Source organism: Balaenoptera borealis (assembly GCF_965194805.1).
Source record: "Balaenoptera borealis genome assembly, chromosome: 1".
Classification (NCBI taxonomy): domain Eukaryota; kingdom Metazoa; phylum Chordata; class Mammalia; order Artiodactyla; family Balaenopteridae; genus Balaenoptera; species Balaenoptera borealis.
In genome coordinates this window covers 39,641,083-39,661,487 of record NC_138860.1, presented here as the reverse complement: position 1 = coordinate 39,661,487, position 20,405 = coordinate 39,641,083, and the positions used below count along the sequence as shown (strand labels likewise).

At 46.5% G+C, this 20,405-nt stretch overlaps 1 protein-coding gene across 10 annotated transcripts in view; it reads right to left on the bottom strand.

Annotated features, from left to right (window-relative positions):
* HHAT (hedgehog acyltransferase) overlaps positions 1-20,405 on the bottom strand; it is a 495,443-nt gene that overhangs the window by 135,426 nt on the left and 339,612 nt on the right. For 6 of the 10 annotated variants that reach the window (XM_082399944.1, XM_082399935.1, XM_082399943.1 and 3 more), the window contains one exon: positions 20-1,172. The exons of 1 other annotated variant lie outside the window; for it this stretch is intronic. In XM_082399944.1, the coding sequence (XP_082256070.1) occupies positions 1,003-1,172 (170 nt within the window). In that variant the 3' untranslated portion in view covers positions 20-1,002. Of the gene's footprint in view, positions 1-19; positions 1,173-2,866; positions 3,879-9,490; positions 11,839-18,152; positions 18,213-20,405 lie in introns of those variants that run through there. 3 more of the 10 variants (XM_082399939.1, XM_082399940.1, XM_082399941.1) reach the window with 3 other exon arrangements.

Genomic DNA, 20,405 nt, shown 5'->3' with positions numbered 1-20,405 from the left:
GCCTGGGGAGCTCTCATTTGGATAGCACCTGTAACTGTGGTTTTCGGAGAACTTACTTACTTAAAATTCTAGAGACACCAAGACCATGTGTCAGTCAAAGTACTGCATAGCAAGAGAATGGTTGTGAAGGAGCTTCACCATATGATCTTGAAATAATAGAGCTGCATCTGCTATACAAATGTACAGAGATGCCCTCCAAACCTGGCATCACTGGAAAATTGTGGTACAACACACTGATTGAACACAGAACTGAAGTTGACCTCCCACCTAGAACTGAACTTCTTTTTAATCTTTCTTGAACAATTTGGATTAAAATTTGTGTACTCATGCTTTGCTGCCTTTTAAAACATACTGTCAAAAACTTAACTGAGTCTTTTTGGAATGACTCAGTGTCAACAATATGAGTGAGTTCTGATCTGTGCTTTAATTCACTAATCGTCACAGAAGCCATTAAGGTAGAGGACCGCTTGTCCCTAAGCTAGTCCTGTACACCAGCACTGTTTCAGTTCTGCTGTGGTTTTAACAGGTATTGCTTCCTTCTCATGGCAAGATTCGCCACAATACTGCCAACATGAGTTCTTATTTCATACCAATGGACTACATTTCAAAAAATGGCACTTTTCTTTTTATAGACAGTACAACTTAGGGAGGAGGAATCTGTGATCTGCAAGCCACATTCAGGCCTCTGCTTGATTTCATAGGGCCACAGTATAAATCCAGTATTTTTAATGACTTTCTCCCCACACCCTATTATTTATTTTTTTACATTGCAGAAAAGCATAATAAAACTAATTTAAGGGTGATATTTTTTAAAATTCCAAATGATTGATGTTCATGTCAAAAGTCTCACCTAATAAAGCACTAAACATATTGTACCCTTTAGATATCCTCAACGATGAAAAAAAAATCTTTCTTTGTGACTATGATTTTTATAATTAGTCAAAAGGACTAAGTAACACAGAGCCACGTAATAGATATTACATTTTGGATGACAAATGGGTTTCAACAATAAAAAAGAGGGATTTTGTTGGTTGGTTTTAAAATAAAACAATTACCCTGAAGAAGGGCCTCAGAGAGGCATCTCAATATGCACTGAGAAAGGCCAGGACCGTCAAGATAATCTGGTTTCTCCACAGTTGGTCTTTTTGTATGGATGTGTTCTGGTACATTTGCTAGAAAAGAAACTCATTATATTATGGTTAATTTGTTATACTTAATCAGTAATTATATTATTACCTTAAATAAGCAATGAGCAGTCTCAATTTCTCTAAGGGGAAACCCCCTCCCTCCCACTAAATTACTGTTCTCCCAATATGCAGATCATTATACAATTATATATATGATTGATATATTTTCTTTCTAAGTCTGCAGGCTTTAGTAGAACAAAAGGCTTCTGCTGTCACTTTTCAAATAAATTAATCTGAGGAAATAACGAAATAAATACTTTTCAGTCTTCTTGCATGGTCCCAAGAATTAGTCAAAATGACCAATATTTTGCTGTCCTTCAGATGTTTTACTTGCCTCCTTGGGGCTCATCATGACGATCATGCTTGGAGCTCTCCGGTTTGCTCACAGAGCTAGGTTGGAGTCGGAGGATCCTGGGGCTAGAAATGACCTTGGGATCTGCCTAGCTGTTTCCCTTCCCTGTGCTTGAAGTGGCCCAGGGCTGATAACTATGGAAAGTGACGCATCGGATCCTCCTCAGCTGGAACTGCTCTGTCTACTCAGACACCTCAGGAATCTTTCATTTAAAGGAACTGCAAGATTTGAGCTCATATGCATGAAAAGAGACATCACTTTCATATTACAGTTGGAGAAAAGCAAGAGGTTAAAGAAAACACTGGTCCTGGATAATCCACATATTCTTTAACCAGGCCTCAAATATATAGCTAAAGACAGTAATGATTTACTCATTCCTGAGAACCACTCTAAGTCATAGAATAGCTTGAAAGAAATTCAGGATTATTACTTTCAAATATATTCACTGACTCTTCCAGTATACTTTAATGAGTAAATAAGCCTATTTATTTTTATATAAATGGCGTCTCTGAAGAGTTGAAAATATTTTGCACTGTTTATATATGCACATGCATTAGACATTTCCCTGCAATTATCTTCACACTACTTTTTCCCCTGTAAACTTCAGCCAAGAGGGCTCTGGCTGACCACAAATCTTGAATGTGTTAAGAGTCCATGAAGTTTTACTGTATTCATCTGACTGCTCAATCTTCCTCAACTTCATCCCCTCCTTAAAACTTCGCAGCACCTTGGACTCACCTGCCTGTCTCCCCCCTGTCCTTTACCAAGCCAGCCGCCAAGGCGACTGCTGCCCTGGTCTGCCTGCCTCCCTCCAGCCTCTGCCCTTTGCTGCAGCTAACACGGTGTGTGCCCCTCCCTGGCATCTATGGCTGGTCCCCTCCCCACTCTCTTCCAAGCAGAGTGGCCAGGAAGGAAGGACGTCAGCAAAATGGTCCTGCACTAGGAGTTTAAACCTCATTGAGCTAATAAGCACAGCCAGGACACAAGGACAATAGCAAATGACTAACAGGAGACAGCGGGGCACAGACCAGGTCCAGGTGCACCTTTCACTCAATGACAATTAATTCGTGTGCTTGAGATGTTCTATTCTCCCATAATTGGGTACACTCTGGATTCAAATTTTGAAACTGCTTCACTTACCCTCTGCCCCCTCAGAAGAAAAAATCCAAAGCCAAACAGAAGTATTCTGAATTATCTACCACTTGGGGCCATTAGTGGCCTGTCAGCATCTTTCCAGAAGAGTGAATAATTCAGAATTAGGTAAGTGGGTTTTGATTTTAAACATTTTCCTCAAAAAATATTCAAAACAATTTTACAAAAATATGAATTATCTATGTGATAGAAAAGGCTCCATTTTATTTGAAACAAAACAAACAAGGTAAACCACGGAGTGTAAATCGCTCAGTGGGAAGATGACTGCTGGGACTTGTGTGAAGAGAGGAGAGACCACAGGAAGTCATCTTTACCCTCTATGACTTGCCTGACAGCACCTGTCTGTGATACACTATTCCCTGGTTTTTAATTCTGCTTCTTTATTGGGAAACAGTTAACTGTCAGGTAGAGGAACTGCTATGTTTATACTTCTCTGCAAATCTAGGGAAGAAGCAGCCAAATGTAGATCACCCTGATGAAGCTCAAGTAACAGCTCTCCTTGGGTACTGACTCCTTGCAATGCCACAGAACATATTCAGTCTTCTCCGACCCGGTAATTAGAAACACAGCTGTGGCTTTGTCACCTCCCTGCTGAGGAGCTAAAGTGTGAAGCTAAACCCAGTGCTGGTTCTACAGACTACACTGCAGGACATGGGGAAGGGGACACTCAAATGCCACTGACCCAACATGTTTCAGAAATACTGCCCAGCGGAGGACAGGCCTATCACTAATCAGAATTTCTATGCCTCAGTCAAGAAATGTCTATTACATTTCATTCTTGGTAAAGGAGAAAGAACCCAAAGGGCCCTTGGGACTGGATTCTGGATCACAATGTCACCATGTGCAGCTAGGCAAGACATTTTACTGCTTTGGACCCCAGCTTACTCAACAGGAAAATGATTGGGCTGGGAAGATGATCTCTAAGTTCCCAAAGTTATGAGAGCTCAAGCTTCCAGTCTTGGAGTGAGGTAACTTCAACAAAAGAGGAGCAGATCAGGCACTGGTCCCCTGGAAGTTACCTTGAGGTGCAAGGTCAGGGTGAAGCACTATTTGTCTTGGAAGCCAGCAAAAAGGGCTGACTGGGGCCCAGCGCCATTAGTTCGCGGAGTATGTCTGGGCCCAGGCAATGCCCACATGGGAGTAGCAGTACAGGAATCCCAGGACAGAGAGGGTCACACACGGCCAGCCTGCAGGGGGAGGACAGAGATGGAGGATGGTTAGGAATGTCTGGGGCAGGACCTCCCACCAGTCCAAACTGTCCCCTTTGGAGAAGGCAACTCAGGAAACAACGTGGGCCTCCGTTTATGCATTAAGACACATGCCTCCTAGAAAGTCTGCACTAACTGGAACACCAGCAAGTTGATCCCTATGTCCCCAGTGGGAATGGGTCAGCAAAAAATGAGGGGGTGCACTATCACACATGCAAATTACATTTAGAAATAGGACAAGCTTTTAAAGAATACATATTTAGAAGACTAACGTAGTTAATAGTCAAAAAAGATGAAACATCCATGAGACCCATAGTGAATCTCAAAACTGTACATTGACCATTATATTGAATTGAGTGCCATCTGCCAGCACACAGAAGAGAGAGCCTACATTAAACATTCAGTTTCAAAAGTCAAAGGTTTTAGTGGTTCCTTCTACAAGTACTTGTCTTAGAATATCTGATGTTTTATTCTTCTTTTTAAAAAAAGTAACAGCCCTTTCTGCTACTTGTTACTTAATGATCTCCACGTCTTCTACATGTTTCACTTCTTCAAACATTGGGGGTTTGGGGAGCCAGAGGTGCTGTGGAAGGTACCAGATGCCAAAATAGAAAGATTCAGTCCTATGTCAAAGGTGCTCCCACTTCAGCGTGGAAAAGACAAACACGCTCCAGTGGGATTTACGAGCTATGTAATGTGTGCTAGGTAATGATGTGTACAGAGCACATTTAAACTGCGCCATGTGGGATGAGCAAGAGCATGTCAGATGGAAAGGAACCAGGGACAAGCTACCAGAGAGACTGCTTGACGTGTGACCATAATGGGGTCATCCAAGGAACGGGGATCATGTGATGTGACTACTGCACAGGGAGGGGCGGGCAGGGTAGGGACACAAGTAGGAGGAGGGAAGCCACTGAGGGTTATTATAACTCTGGCAGGCTCTCTCCTTGCTATGTCAACCATTAGTTGCTATTATTAATATGACATAGGTTCAATCAATATGGCATAGTGGTTAAGTGTGCAGTTGCTTAAGTGGAATTGGACACAAGTTCAAATCCTGGCTCTGCCACTTGCCAGCTGCGTGACCTTGAGCAACTTAACGAATCTCAAATGTAAAACTAGGAGGGATAGAGCAACTTACTGAATAGTGTCTTTATAAGGTGCCACAGACGGAATTGTGTACTCACTCCTCAATTCATATGTTGAAGCCCTAACCTTCAGTGTGATGGTACTTGGAGGTGGGACCTTTGGGAGGTAAATAGGTTGAGATGAGGTCATGAGGGTGGGGCTTTCATGATGGGATTAGTGCCCTTATAAGAAGAGACACCAGAGACCTGGCTTCCTCTCTCTCTGTGCCATATAAGGACACCGTGAGAAGGCATCCATCTGCAAGTCAGGAAGAGAGTCCTCACCAAGAACAAAACCATCAACCAACAAAACTTTGATCTTGGATTTTCCAGCTTCCAGAGAAATAAATGTCTGCTGTTTAAGCTACCCAGTCTATGGTATTTTGTGATGGCAGCCTGAGCTAATATATAACAATTGTGTGAAATGATGTAAAGACCTGCATGGTGCCTGGCCCACGGTGGAGCACTAAAGAAAGGTAGTAATGTAATAGAGGTATTGAGAGGGTACAGAAGTCTTTCTGCACCAAGATTAGAGTGACAACAGGGAGAGCAAGCCCTGGTCTTCCTCCTAACTCCTGTCTTCGACTTGCTTCTGGGACTGGTTTGGCACAGTGTTTTCCCAGGCCCTGAAGGCAAGAGAAGAAAGGGCAGCAGAGGAGGCCCAACAGCCTGGCTCTAGGACCAGCCCTGCAGTCCCACCTGCCGTCTGCTAGTAAGCCAGGCTAAGAGTTTCCTATACCTGCTGGAACAAATTACCACAGACTTAGTGGCTTCAAAGAAGAGAAGTTAATTCTCTCACACTTCTGGAGGCCAGAAGTCTGAAATCAAGGTGTTGGCGGAGCTCCCCTCTCTCTGAAGGCTCTGAGGGAGGATCCTTCCTTGCCTCTTCCAGTTTCTGGTGACCCCAGGCCTTCCTTGGCTTATGGCAGCCTTCTTCCCTGTGTCCTCTTCTCTAATAAGGACACCACCAGTCATTGGATATAGGGTCCACCCTAAATCCAGGATAATTTTTTTCTCAAGATCCTTAACTAATTACACCTGCAAAGACCCTATTTCTAAATGAAGTCACATTCTGAGGTTCTAGGTACATATGAATTTTGTGGGTGCTATTCAGCCCAGTACAGCCAGGTACATTTTCAAGCTTCAAGATAGACCCATCCTGCCTGGAGGCGCCCTCAGATCCCTCACCCCTGTGGCTCAGACACAGATGCCAGGGGACCTTTCAACACCTGGTCCTCAGTAGCCTCAGGGAGCAGGAAGAGGGGAGGGGGCTTCAGGTGCAGGAGGCAAACCCAGACTTCAGCTGTGTTTAGGGTAAGGTATCAGCACGTGTTTGGTAAACACAGAAACCAGAGGCTGGCTGCAGAAGTGGGAGAATGGGGATGTTTCATTTACACAAAGCTGGGCCTGGGGCTTTGCACAGCCGTGCTTGGCCCCAAGGCTGTCAAGGGACATCCCTGTGAAAGCTTCTGCCCAGCACACAGAACTGCAAGGAGCCCTGCCCAGAGGTAAGGCATATACATGTTCAGTCTGGACCACAGCTGGGCCCTGAAAATTCTCCCTAGTGTTACTGCATGCCATGCACAGAGGCAGCTAGACGGCAGTAATCCTGACTCTACTAGGAGACCCTAGCAGGATCTCAGTTTCTCTATCTACACAATGGGGGGTCAAAAATAAATAAAAGCATGTGAAATAAAATAAGATCACAGGTTTGGTAGCGCTTTTAAAAAGTGTTTCAGAAAGGCAAAGGATTACCTGAGAATTCTCTTATGTACACACAGCTCATTGGTCTTTTTAATGCATGAGTGTTCCTCCAGACACTAACCCCAGGGTGTACCAGATAGCATTCAAGAACCCGTTCTCCTTTCCTGACCTCAGGAGTAAGGTATGTGATGACAACAAAAAGACAGATTCCACAAGTCACCCTTCGACAGCATTCAGCCAACACTTGACGAGCGTTTGCTATGTGCCTGGCCCTGTTCTTCAACTGCGGCTGCTGCTAGCCAAGCAGATGTGGCCCAAGTGTGACGGGGTGCTTGGGGCAGAGGCCCCTCTTCATCAGGGCTCAGATAAGCACAGGATCATAAAACTGGAAATAAGTGGACTGTCATTCTGGCAACATGCCAAGGGTTGCTGTGATACACGGTCATCCAGGCTTGTCAACCATTAACAAAAAAGATGGCATCAGAAAGGGTTCTGGGGCTCCCCTGGTGGTGCAGTGGTTGAGAGTCTGCCTGCTAATATAGGGGACACGGGTTCGAGCCCTGGTCCGGGAAGATCCCACATGCCGCGGAGCAACTAAGCCCGTGCGCCACCACTACTGAGCCTGCGCATCTGGAGCTTGTGCTCCGCAACAAGAGAGGCCGCGATAGTGAGAGGCCCGCGCACCGCGATGAAGAGTGGCCCCCGCTTGCCGCAACTAGAGGAAGCCCTTGCACAGAAACGAAGACCCAACACTGCCCAAAATAAATAAATAAATAAATAAATAATAAAAATAAAGGAATTCCTTAAAAAAAAAAAAGCGTATGTCACTTTATAAAAAAAAAAACAAAAAAAAAAGAAAGGGTTCTGTCCTGCCAAAGGAACACGGATCTCATCCTTCGGCTCTCTCTCCCCCTGGCCTTTCCCCACTAAGTTTTCTTCTTCCATGTTGTCCCTTCTCACCAGGCTTTCCAAATCTATGTGTCCAGAAAACTCCCTTATCCCCACATCCTCAAACCCATGCATGCATACACACACACACATCATTAGTGTGGCTTATAAAGACTGGTGGGCTGTACTGTACTGGTCAAAGGAAAAGATCCTACTTTAGGGCTGAAGCCCCCTGCACACTCTGTACGTTTACGGCTAGGCCCCCAGAGTCAATGATATGTGCAGCTTCCTGGTGGGCTTTTGATACCTGGACCTAACAAGATGCAAACTGGTGAACAGTTTGAACAGGTGAACAGCGAGGCAGCATTGAAGATATTAAGAACAGTGTGCTAGCGAGTTAGACAACTGTTGCAAAGGATTGGGGTATACAGTTAATAGGACAGATTATTTAACAGATATAGCGAAATGCATATAGGTAGGATGTTTAGCACAATAAAGTCAATTAAGAGGACAAAGCTAGGTGTATAATATATGGAGTTAATAGGTGGTTGTATCATGATATTGTTAATAGGATATTGGTGCATTGTATAATAACTACAGCTAATGAGAGACAGGCAGGACACAGAGGGGAATGGCTGTAGCTAATAGAAAGTGAGCCATGTAATTTTACTTGAGGTTAATAAGGCTGAGCCACTCTCTGAGCAATTACATCAGTAGGAAAGGACTAGAAAGGCAGAGGTTCAGGACACTGAAGGAAAAGACCATTATCATGCAGGGCCATGAGAAGTCAAAGGATATGTCCAGCTGGTTTTCTGGAAAGTGAAGGGATAATCAGAACAAGAAGCAGGTCTAATGAAAAATATTGTTTAAAAAGTAATGTTGTAAAATGGTGCAGCCACAGTGGAAAAGAGTATGGAGGTTCCTCAAAAAAATCAAACATAGAATTACCACATATATACCCGAAAGAATTAAAAGCAAGAACTAGAAGAGGTATTTGTACACCCAAGTTCACAGCAGCACTGCTTACAACAGTCCCAAAGTAGAAGCAACAAGCATCCACCGACAGATGGATACACAAAACGTGGTCTACATGTATAATAGAATATCAATCAGCCTTAAAAAAGGAAATTCTGACACCTGCTACAACATGGGTGAACTTTGAAGACATCATGCTAAATGAGATAAGCCAGTCACAAAAGGACAAATACTGCAAGATTTTCACTTATATAAGGTACCTAGAGTAGTCAAATTCACAGAGACAGATAATACAATGGTGGTTGCCAGGGTCTGGGAGGAGTGGGGAGTTAATGTTTAATGGGTACAGAGTTTCAGTTTTGCAAGGGGAAAAAAGATCTAGACATGGATGGTGGTGATGCTTGCATAGCAATGTGAATGTACTTAACACCACTGAACTGTAGACTTAAAATGGTAAATTTTATGTTATATATATAATTTACCACAATAAAAAAAATTATGCTGAGTGAAAGAAGCCATCAACAAAATAATACATGCTGTATTATTCTACTTATATAAAATGCAAACTGATTTATAGTAACAAAAAGCAGGTCAGTGGTCACCTGGGGCTGGAGCAGAGGGAGAAATAGATTACAAAGGGGCACTAGGAGTCTTTGGGGATGAGGAAGATGTTTTGCATCTTGATCATGGGACAGTTTTTCAGGGTATATACAACTGGAAAATACATTAAGTGGATATATTTTATTATGCGTAAATTATTTCTCAATAAAGTTGCCATAAAAAATTTTTTAAAGGTGTTCTTGGAACATTAGCAAATCACAGGCCTGCAGTACTATACTGCAATGTCCTAGACTATATATGCCCCAAGGTATTCAAACAAAAGATGCAAGAAAATGCAATTCATTTTTTTTAACATCTTTATTGGAGTATAATTGCTTTACAATGGTGTTAGTTTCTGCAGTATAACAAAGTGAATCAGCTATACATATACATATATCCCCATATCTCCTCCCTCTTGCTTCTCCCTCCCATCCTCCCTATCCCACCCCTCTAGGTGGTCACAAAGCCCTGAGCTGATCTCCCTGTGCTATGTGGCTGCTTCCCACTAGCTATCTATTTTACATTTGGTAGTGTATATATGTCCATGCCACTCTCTCACTTCGTCCCAGCTTACCCTTCTCCCTCCCCGTGTCCTCAAGTCCATTCTCTACATCTGCATCTTTATTCCTGTCCTGCCCCTAGGTTCTTCAGAACCATTTTTCTTTTTTTTTTAGATGCCATATATATGTGTTAGCATATGGTATTTGTTTTTCTCTTTCTGACTTACTTCGCTCTGTATGACCGTCTCTAGGTCCATCCACCTCACTACAAGTAATTCAGTTTCGTTCCTTTTTACAGCTGAGTAACATTCCATTGTATATATGTGCCACATCTTCTTTATCCATTCATCTGTTGATGGACACTTAGGTTGCTTCCATGTCCTGGCTATTGTAAATAGAGAACATTGTGGTACATGACTCTTTTTGAATTACGGTTTTCTCAGAGTACATGCCCCGTAGTGGGCTGCGATTCATTTTTCTATATGATGCTGTGTCTTCAGTCCCTTACCTCCCTAGGGGCAGGAGGACTTGCCATGTGTGGGACTGAACACTGGGCTCCTCTCATCACGCTTCCTGCCGCTGGGGCCTCTGAGGAGGACAGCCAGAGGAACTCTCTTAGCCATGCCGATGTATTCAGCAGCTGAATCAGCACAAATCCCTATCCTGGGGAAGAAATCAATCCTTCCTAATGGGAGAGGGGTTAACTGAGTTGCTGAATTGTGTATGAGCTATCAATTACCCCATCAAAGGCTTGCTCTGCTGTCAGGATGTGCAATGCTACTGAGCCTGTGACCGCCCTCTTGGCTCTAACAAGGCTTTTTTAAAGGCCGCATCCCACTGTTAACCATTTTTAGAAGAAAACGGCTGGTGACCAGCATGTGAACAAACTTTGCAGTGAAGCCTTCTTCCCATCCTTCCTTCCAGTCAACCAGAAACATAGTCCCTATCCATATGTGAGTAGTTTACAAAGAATACGCAATCCACTGTACAGTTTACAAAGAATACACAATCTTTGTTTTTTTTTTTAGTTTATTTATTTATTTATTTATCTATCTTTGGCTGCGTTGGGTCTTCGTTGCTGTGCGCAGACTTTCTCTAGTTGCGGCGAGCGGGGGCTACTCTTCGTTGCGGTGTGCAGGCTTCTCATTGCGGTGGCTTCTCTTGTTGCGGAGCAGGGGCTCTAGGCACGCGGGCTTCAGTGGTTGTGGCTCACGGGCTCTAGAGCGCAGGCTCAGTAGTTGTGGCACACGGGCTTAGTTGCTCCGCGGCATGTGGGATCTTCCCAGGCCAGGGCTCAAACCCATGTCCCCTGCATTGGCAGGCGGATTCTTAACAACTGCACCACCAGGGAAGCCCAAGAATACACAATCTTAGTGAATCCTCACAACACCTTGAGATAGAAATTACTAACCTATACTAATATTCTTTCTTGAAGCTATATTGCCTCAAAGGGGCCCAGAGTCCACATCCCAAGGCCAGGGTGTCAGACTGAATCCTACTTGGAGAATAGTCCGAAGGACGTGAGTCTGTCCTTTAGTTTTATCTACAATTATCTATCACTTATCTACCATTAACAATGCCCTAGCTTCCTCCTTCCATCCACTCAGGCAAGATTTCTAGCCAGAGGCTCTGACGCCCTGTTGCCCGTTGTCCCTCCCACTCATCCACTGCTCAGTCGTCCCCTTGCTGAGTCACAGTTCTCCTGAGGGTTGAAGAACATCTTGACCCTCTCAGCTTGGCTCTTGGGTCCCTACAGCTGGACGGAGAGACTCTCACCTTCTGGCCCCATGAAGCAGCAATGTCACCCAGCGACTCACAGCCATTCTAAGAAAGGGAAAAGAGGAGCTTCGCATCCTAAGAGCCATCAGGCTGCAAAGGAAGCAAGTCTCACCTCTCCAGACAAACTTGCCTTGGCTGGAGCCTAGAACACAAATGTGAAGGATGTATCATGATCACCAAGGGCCACCAACATATCCATCCACATCCCTGGGGATGCAGGTGCATATATAACAGCCCACATCACCATCTGGGTGAAGACGAATGTGAGACTGATGAATTTCAACCTCTACAGAAGGCCTTTGTGAATGGGCAGGCTCGGAGGATATCCAATAGGGAAATGGAATGAAGAGGTGATTCTCGGAGATGCTGCAGAAGACAGAGACATAGGATGTGGTGACTGATGGAGCTGGGGGCCAAAGAACACATTCCCTCTCACTGACCCTGAGCACAGCCTCAGACAGTACCCTCAGGGCTGACACCAGCTGGTACACATCAGAGAGACCATACCTTACGTTAATAGACCGATGCGCTACCCTACTAGTTAGTAAAAGCCATGGTCCCGGCCTCTCCTCAGGACCTGTCCTCTGATATATATAACATCCGAAGGAGTAACACCTGTCTCTGTAGGGGCCTCTAGGACCTGGTCCAGCACTTAGCCACCATCTCTTTGAGTTGACTGGTCTGTGCCCATGCCTTACCATTTGTTAGATATTTTGAATACCATCCCCACATCCTACATATATATTGCTCTGCCTTGGTGGAATTTTCTACTCTGAGGCCAGTGAAGGCTGAGTGTTTCTTTGCTTGGAGAACGAGCTCGTGCATCAGACTCTAGTCCCAGAGGGGCTGGCTCAGGATCTGAGAAACACCAGGGCACTCTCCGCACCGCCCCACCGGCTTCACTACTGTCATTTCATTAATTATTCAGAAGGACTTTATACGCTGTCTTCATTAAAACAGCTTGCTCCTGACAGCACTTTATTTTTAACAATACTCAGATCTGATGCGGGGAAATGATAAAGGGCCTTGGTAGCTTTATTTCAGTCTTATTTTCCCGAGTAGCCCCAGCCCGGAAATATTGAGGAGCCGTTCATCAAATGGTCCTGAGCCTGCAGACCTTCCTTCACAGCTCAATTTAGAGCTTTCATCCTAATAAAGCTATAGGACAGGAGCCTTTTCCTGTCCAAGGGCTCCCTTACTGAAGGATACACAGCAAGAGCACAGGTGCCCAGGTTTCCAAGCCTGTACACTGCTGGATCTATTTTCAAACCCACGGGCATATGGACAGAAGGTCTAAAGAACAGGGTCTTGCTATACTAGGGTTAGAATAACCATTTCTTACCTTCATGTCCTTTATAAACCAGGGCCTCAAACCCAGGTTTTGAGGCCTCGGTGTTCTTTCAAAAAACGCTCACCTGCCTCTTTCACACCCTCTCATGAGACAGAAGAACTAGGTGGTTCTCATTTGTCCAAAATTGAAGCATGGAATTCTAGGGCACTGGTTCTCAAACACGAGCCCACATCAGAATCACCGGGAGGGCATGTTAGAATGCAAGGTCCCATCCCCCAGAGTTCCTGATCCAGGATGTCTGGGTGGGCCTAAGATTTGCATTTCTACCACGATCCCCAGTGATGTGGATTCTGCTGGTCCAAGAGTCACCCTTTGGGACCCCTGTTCCTGGGCACTCTGCCCAGGGCTGAGGGAAGAGCTTATACCGGTGGTCCACGCACTGACTGGGCTCTCTCTCGAGCAGAGGGGATGGACAAGCCCTGAGCATCCCAGGTCACCAGGTGCTTGGCTGGGTGCACTCCGCATCCTCACAAACACCTTCCCAGGGAGGTATTATTCGCTCCACTTCACAGAAAAGGATACTAAGGATCAGAGAAGGAGAGTAACTTTCCTGAGGTCTGACAGCCAACTGGTCATCAGGTCACACTTGGAACTCAGGACCGTGTGGCTCCAAGTGTGCTCGGCCATCTAAGCTCCAAAGCTGTGACTGGCCTCGGAGCACATCGGGGAAAGGCTCACATCAGAGCCCCACCTCCTAGCCTGGTGCCTTTCCTTTAAATCCTCTGCCTCCAAATCTCGTTTCATCCCTCTACTCATGGTGCTAAGGCAACAGGAAGTGGGAAGCATCAGGTTCATATTTTTAGGCGTCATCATCACTAACTTGCTTGGTCACCCCATCTCTGGGGTCCTCAGTTTCCCCATCTTTGTAATAATTGGGAAAAGAAAGCCTGGATGAACATTTTACACCCCTCGTGGTGGCAGCTGCCTAATTTAGACTGGGGCCACTATGGAGCATGTTCCTAGTGCCTGGATGGTCTTTTATTAAAACTGTAAGAGTCACAGTTATTTGATGCTGGCCATGGGCTGAGCCTGCACAGGGCATCCAGCAGGGAGACAGAGAGGAAGGGGTGACTGACGGCCCTCAGAGGGCTTCCTGCCATCCTGAGCAAGAGTCACTTGCTGGGCGCTGTGTGCACATTTTAACAGGCACAAATAGCGTGCCTTTAATAACTTGCGTTGTTCACAGTCAATTTCACATTCTGAGGACGCCAACCTGTGCTGTAGTTTTCATCCTTCCCCACCTCCCAGCACAAGCCCCGCAGACTGGTGCTTACTGAAGCACTCGCTGCCATAAAGCAAAATCATTTCACATGAAACTGAGGAAGTGGGGAGAACAAACCAGAGCCACTTTTTCTTATCCTGACAGCGTGAGTAGAAGGTGGAGCTAAGAAAACACGTATTTTCTCTCTCCAGGGCAGGTGGGGGACCTGCTTCCGAGAAAACTGTCCCTGCCGTTGCTGCCACGCCCCCAACTCCGGCCCTTGGGGCCAGAAGCTGCGCAGTCGGATCATGCTTCCCAGCTGTTTCTCTTCCTTAACGTGTTTTTTTAAAAACAGCCTGATTAGGGCTATTGTTCATCGTTAATTCATGACCACACAACATAACACAGCGGAGACTGCCTAGCAAATGAGCTCGGGGAAGCGGCTTCCCGCAAACAAAGGGATGGGGCGCAGCGTGGGGCAGGCTCCCTGTCACACGGCCCTGACAACCACTCACCCACCTGGGCATTTATGAAGCACCTACTGTGTGCCCAGCGTGTAGACAGGCAGCCTTGACACATGTCACACAAGCGATCTAAGCCTTCATCTGAGGCCTGTGAGAACGTGTCCCCAAAGGCTAAGAGCACGCTCGGGGCCCCCAACTCTCCACCTAATCTTGAGATTTGGCTCTACAGCTCCACCTCCAAACGTGCACGTAACGGAAGGCTTGGGGAAACACAGACGACAGAGACAAATTCTCAAACACCTGGGCCAGCCGGTATGATGGGCTGACACTAGTAAGTTGACATTGCACTAGGATAAAAATGGCTGAGCTTAACGGTTTTTGTTTTGTTTTCTAATCCAACTATACACATATGGGGTGGCGGCGGCCTGGGAACCATGTCACGGGAGGAGGGGTTGACAGACCTGGCAATGTTTATCTGGAATCACAGAGACTCTAGAGAAGAGAAAAGAAGTACCTGCAAATATAGAACAGTCTACCCTTTGGAAGTGGGATGAGGAGACATGTGCACACCCCAGAGCGGGTGCTGGTTGGGGGAGGGACACTCTGGAGGCAGCGAAACACTCTGGCAGCTGGAGCCCTCCAGCACTGGAACCAGCTCAGGACACTCTGAGCACCCCCGTCCAGGGGAAGGCAGCAGAGGCAGGACAGGCGGCAAGGAGACTCCTCTTCTGGACTGGGGGTGGAATAGGTCTGAGAGTCTGTGAATCGGCTCCTTTCTTCCCAGGTCACTGGGACCAGGGCATCCATGGTAAAATGGTCAATGAATAAACAGACATGGGTACATGAGTACTTGTGAGTACTCAGTCACAAGACTCCCAAATCCCTACTACAGGTAATCAAAAATAACAGTTGTTGCAAAATCCCTGATCAAGAAACCCTATGTATGTACATCTGGCCTCTATCTTCCCAGCCCATGGGACATGCAGCCAATGGACAGAAGTGCCCACAGTTGAACAGCTGAAGCATCATCTACACTTGTGCGCGTGCCTGGGAGAAGAGGCGCCTGGCAGGTACTGGCTGAGAACACCTAGACTTTAGCAAAGGACGGCGGAGCAGGAAGGCCACTCCAGTCATCCCACTTCCTGTCACCACTAAAGGAATACACCAGGGAGAGCTGGAAAGGAAGAGAAAGAGAGCGACGCCTAAACCATGCGAACCTCTGAAAAGGTGATGTCAGCAGATCTGTCTGACACGTTCTTTTCCTAAAGCAGTTATTAGATAAATGACTCCAAATTACTTGACTTAAATTTCTCAGCAAAGAACGCAATGATAAAACCAAGCTCCCGGCGGTGGCGGAAGCAGCATCTCTCCCCCGGAGCTCTTGGAGGCGACAGCGGGCTAGGCACTCCAGCCGCCCCTCGGGAAGGAGAAGGAAATGTTCCTGCCTGTCAGAGCCACCTTTGTTCTCACCTCGCCGCTCCCACTTACTGTGTCTGCAAAAGTGTATTTTGCTCATCTCCATGCTGCTGAGGAACGGGACCAGATGGAGCGCAGGAGGTACTGCGGAGCAAAGAGCTTGTCTGTGCACCATCCTCAGGGGCTGCTGCTCTTACCAGGGGCCGTGCCCTCTCTCTCCCTGCTCCCCCTGCCTGGTCAAAGGCGGGCTGGCTGTGCCTGGGGCGCGGTCAGTGGCCAGGATGTAGTTTCTCTCTAAGGGTACTGAGCCCAGAGGTTTGGTCTCATTAGTGCTGACTTTAACCACCTTCTTCAAAAGGCACTTGCCAGAAGCACGAAACAGCTCTGAGATGAGTTCAGAAAAAATGTGGCTCCAACATTTATAAATGGTATTCGGAAAAGGCATCTTCACTTCCTAGGTGCTGGCGTAAGGAGGGCTGTGGGAAACAGAGGTAAGAAGAGTGTCTAAGCTCAGGGGATGTGCTGCTGGCAGCAGCGCCCACATGTCCCCCTCCAGCCAGCTTGAGGTGGGGGTAGCAGCCTGCTTATCCCACAGTAGCACAGAGCACCTAGGTGGTCCTGGGCACCGGGTGAAGGCAGCACAGGGAACGGCCAACCACAGTCTCAAGGAGCCCGGGGCCCTTCTCTGCTAAAGAAGAATCAGCGCTTCCATGGGATGGGGCAAGGGCTCTTAGGTCACTGTTCCGGGGAGGGAAAAGAAACACAGAAGACTCCATAGGGCCCGCCCATCAAACCCACACACACTGGAGACCCAGGGCTCTGCTCAGGGTGAACAGAGAGGCACAGGGCAGCCCCACATCATAGCTGCTTTTCCTCTGCAGGAGGGTAAGGCTATGGGGCCATGTGCAAGCATGGGGCAAGCATGGCTCTGGACAGTAGCCATGGTCACTGCTGCTGTCACCTCAGGCCACAGAGCACACAGGGGCTGGTGGGAGGGATGTGTGTTCAGCCTGAGAGTAAGAGAAAGCACACACGTGTGAGTGTGGACTCGAGCAAGGCTGACCAATTCCAGGCACCATGTTTTACAAGTGACACAATCACACAGAAGCCACTTCAAGGAGGGTCTAGAAGGGCTCCTCAGGGTGGGCATGCTGATAAGTTAAAGTTTAGCCTGGAAAAAGGCCATGAGGCCACGTGAAAAGAGAATTAATTAGACTTGTTCTATGTCACTCCGGAAGACAGAACTGGGGCCAAGAGATGGAAGTTAGAGGCAGATTTTGGCTACTACCACAAGGAGCCTGTAACATTTACAGCCTCCGCATCCTGGATTCCCATCCCTGTCAGCATTCATATTAAGGATGGCTGCCTCTGATGGGAGATGGGACCAGATGACCCCTTCCAACTCTTAAAGAGATTACAGCCCTGTAAAATTCAAGTCCTCAAATCATCTTCCCCTCCCCCTGCCCCAGGAAAGGTACAGACAGAGATTGAAGTTAGACTAAAAGACCACTGCAGTCAGGAGCAGGGAGAGAAGGGGCATCCTGTCTGGACTGGGAACAGAAAGCAGCGTTCTAGCAAACTGTGGAAACGTCACAAGATACGACAGATTCTTAGCGAGGTGCTTATGAAGATATTTACCTGACATATAAAGTGACTCAGACACTTTTTTTTTTAAATTTATTTATTATTTATTTATTATTTATTTTTGGCTGTGTTGGGTCTTCGTTTCTCTGTGAGGGCTTTCTCTAGTTGCGGCAAGTGGGGGCCACTCTTCATCGCGGTGCGCGGGCCTCTCACTATCGCGGCCTCTCTTGTTGCGGAGCACAGGCTCCAGACGCGCAGGCTCAGTAGTTGTGGCTCACGGGCCTAGTCGCTCCGCGGCATGTGGGATCTTCCCAGACCAGGGCTTGAACCCATGTCCCCTGCACTGGCAGGCAGATTTTCAACCACTGCGCCACCAGGGAAGCCCTGAGACACTTTTTTGATTACAGAGAAAGATGTCTTTGTGCCTTAAAGATCCCATTCCAAAGGAACACTGTGTTCCTCTCAGGCTACTGACTCCAGCCCATGATCCTGAGGGTGGGTCTGCCTGGGACAACGGGCCAGTACTGCAAGAAGCCGGGATTTGTCCCCCGCTTCCAAGGGTCCCTTCTGGCACCCCTGCTCACTTGGGCATCCTGGATGTACCTGATCCCACGCGAACCTTTGCGGCGAGCAAACATTCAGCAGTCTCACGGGGGATGCTCACCGGGAAGCGCTCTTCCTCCCGTGCCCGTCTGCTCAGAATCAAACACCTCGAACCAGTTTTCTATGGGGCGGAGAAGACAGGACAGGGCTCTGTTGAAGTGGAGCCGAGGAGGAGCAAGGCAAAGGCAGCCTGGATCTCTCCAGGGACGTTAGGAATTAACTAATGGTAATTAGCTGTAGTCACTAATAAGGAATGACTTCCCCGCCGCCTCCTCTGGGCTTCCTGCTCAGCCAGCAGGAGTGGCGGGAGGCTGGGACCCTTCAAGGAAACTTATCCCACTGTTTACTCTCTTCCCGGTAGTCTTTGCATGGGATTAATTGTCAGCCTCCAGGGAAGGGACAGCCTCCAGGGAAGGGATCTCAGTTGCCGCAGTTGCTGGCGTGGTTCTGCTTGTGACCTCAGAGCACACATTACACTCTGGACTCCTTGCAGAGTTCCCAGATGCTGCCTCGGTGTGGGTCAACTCAGGGCGTGGAACCAGCCCATAATGCGCTTTCTCGGATTCCTCTAAAGAGACAAGGCAGTGTCTCCGCGAGTCAGCTCTATGGCGTGGATCTGGACTGACCCGCCATCTGACCCGTCACATCTATCCAGTTCTTCCTAACTTGTGTCCCAGCAACGGAGCTTGAAGTGGTGATGGAACTGTGACAGTCCCCTCTCCCATGACACTCCTGGGTGGAGGACTGACCTTGGCTGTTGGCATCTTTCATTGCAGAGCCTCCACCTCCCTCCCCTAGGGGGCTGCCCTGTGTTCCATTTGGGAAGACTTGGCTCCATGTTCTTGCTGTAAGGGCTGGGAAGTATCTGATCTTAAACTAATCATCTTCGTGACTCATCATTCAACATCACTGAGCTCCTACTATGGACAGGGCACCGGGTTAAGTGCTAGGGATACTGGAGAGATGAAAAGGCTGACTTGCAGTTACAGATACAGGAATTCCACGTAAAAAAGATAAGTCATGACCTCAGGGTGTTTCCCAATGTGGAGGATTTTTCCGTGCACTGGACGTAATGTCAGAGGCTGGTAAAACTGGATAGGAAGAACTGGCTTCTGTGTTCAAAGAGCTCCATTCTGGAGAAGGAGGACCCAGAGCACTGAAAGCAAGGCCGTGGAGGACACAGAAGCAGAGAGAGCTAAGGAAATGTGGACTGCCTTGATTTTGACCATCACCAGTGCGTAAGCCAGAAGGGCCAGCCATGGCTAGCTATTCCACTCTCTTAAGCACATACCTTCCAGTAATTTCCATCCTCTGGATAAACCCTCCCTCAGTGGAAGAAGCCCTGCCCTCCAGTAAGACTGTCCATCCAACAAGAGTTAGAATCGATTTTTCCCCCAGATTTTAATCTGTTTATTTTTTGACCAGGTAACGCGCAATATAAAATTCAAATGTACCAAAGAGTAATGCACAATATAAAATTCAAATGTATCAAAGAGTAAGCAAGGAAAAGTAAATCTCCATCTCCCAACCCCCATGACCAGTCCACCCAATTCCTCTCCCTATAAGGTCTGTTTCCAGTTCCTTGTTTCTACTCCCAGAGATATTCTATGCACACAGAAGCATAAACATATATATCCATATATACACATGCACACAAATACATACATACACATATATATTTTAAATGGTTTTTAACTCTTCATTCTGAAATATGTATTATTTTGAACACAAACACTACACACACTGTTCATTTCCTTATTTTATTAAGGTTTTATATATTGGGGATTGTTCCATGTAAGTACATGTAATGCTGCTTCATCCTTTTTAATGGCTGTGGAAATTTCTGAATTTATATACCATAATTTATTTACCTGACTCCTTCTGATGGGTATTACGTCCATTCTAATTTTTGCTAATACAAACAATGTCACAATAAATATTTTTGTATAACATTTCATTTCACATGTATGAAAGTATATGTGAATGACAAATTCCTAGAAGTGGAATTGCTGCTGGGTCAGTTTTGGTAGATATTTCCAAATCATTCCCTACAGAGGAGTTACCACTTTATACCCCAAGACGAATGTATGAGGTTAAACTTTTTGATCTGTGCAATCTGGTGCTTGTAATTTGCATTTCTCTTATTGAGGCTGATATACAAATACTGACTCCTTATGTTGTACACCTGAAACTAGTATAATTTTATATGTCAGTGACACCTCAATTAAAAAAAAGAGTGAGGTTGGGCATCTTTTCATTTGTTTCAGAGCCATTTGTGTTTCACCTTTCTGTGACCTGTCTATTCAAGTCCTTT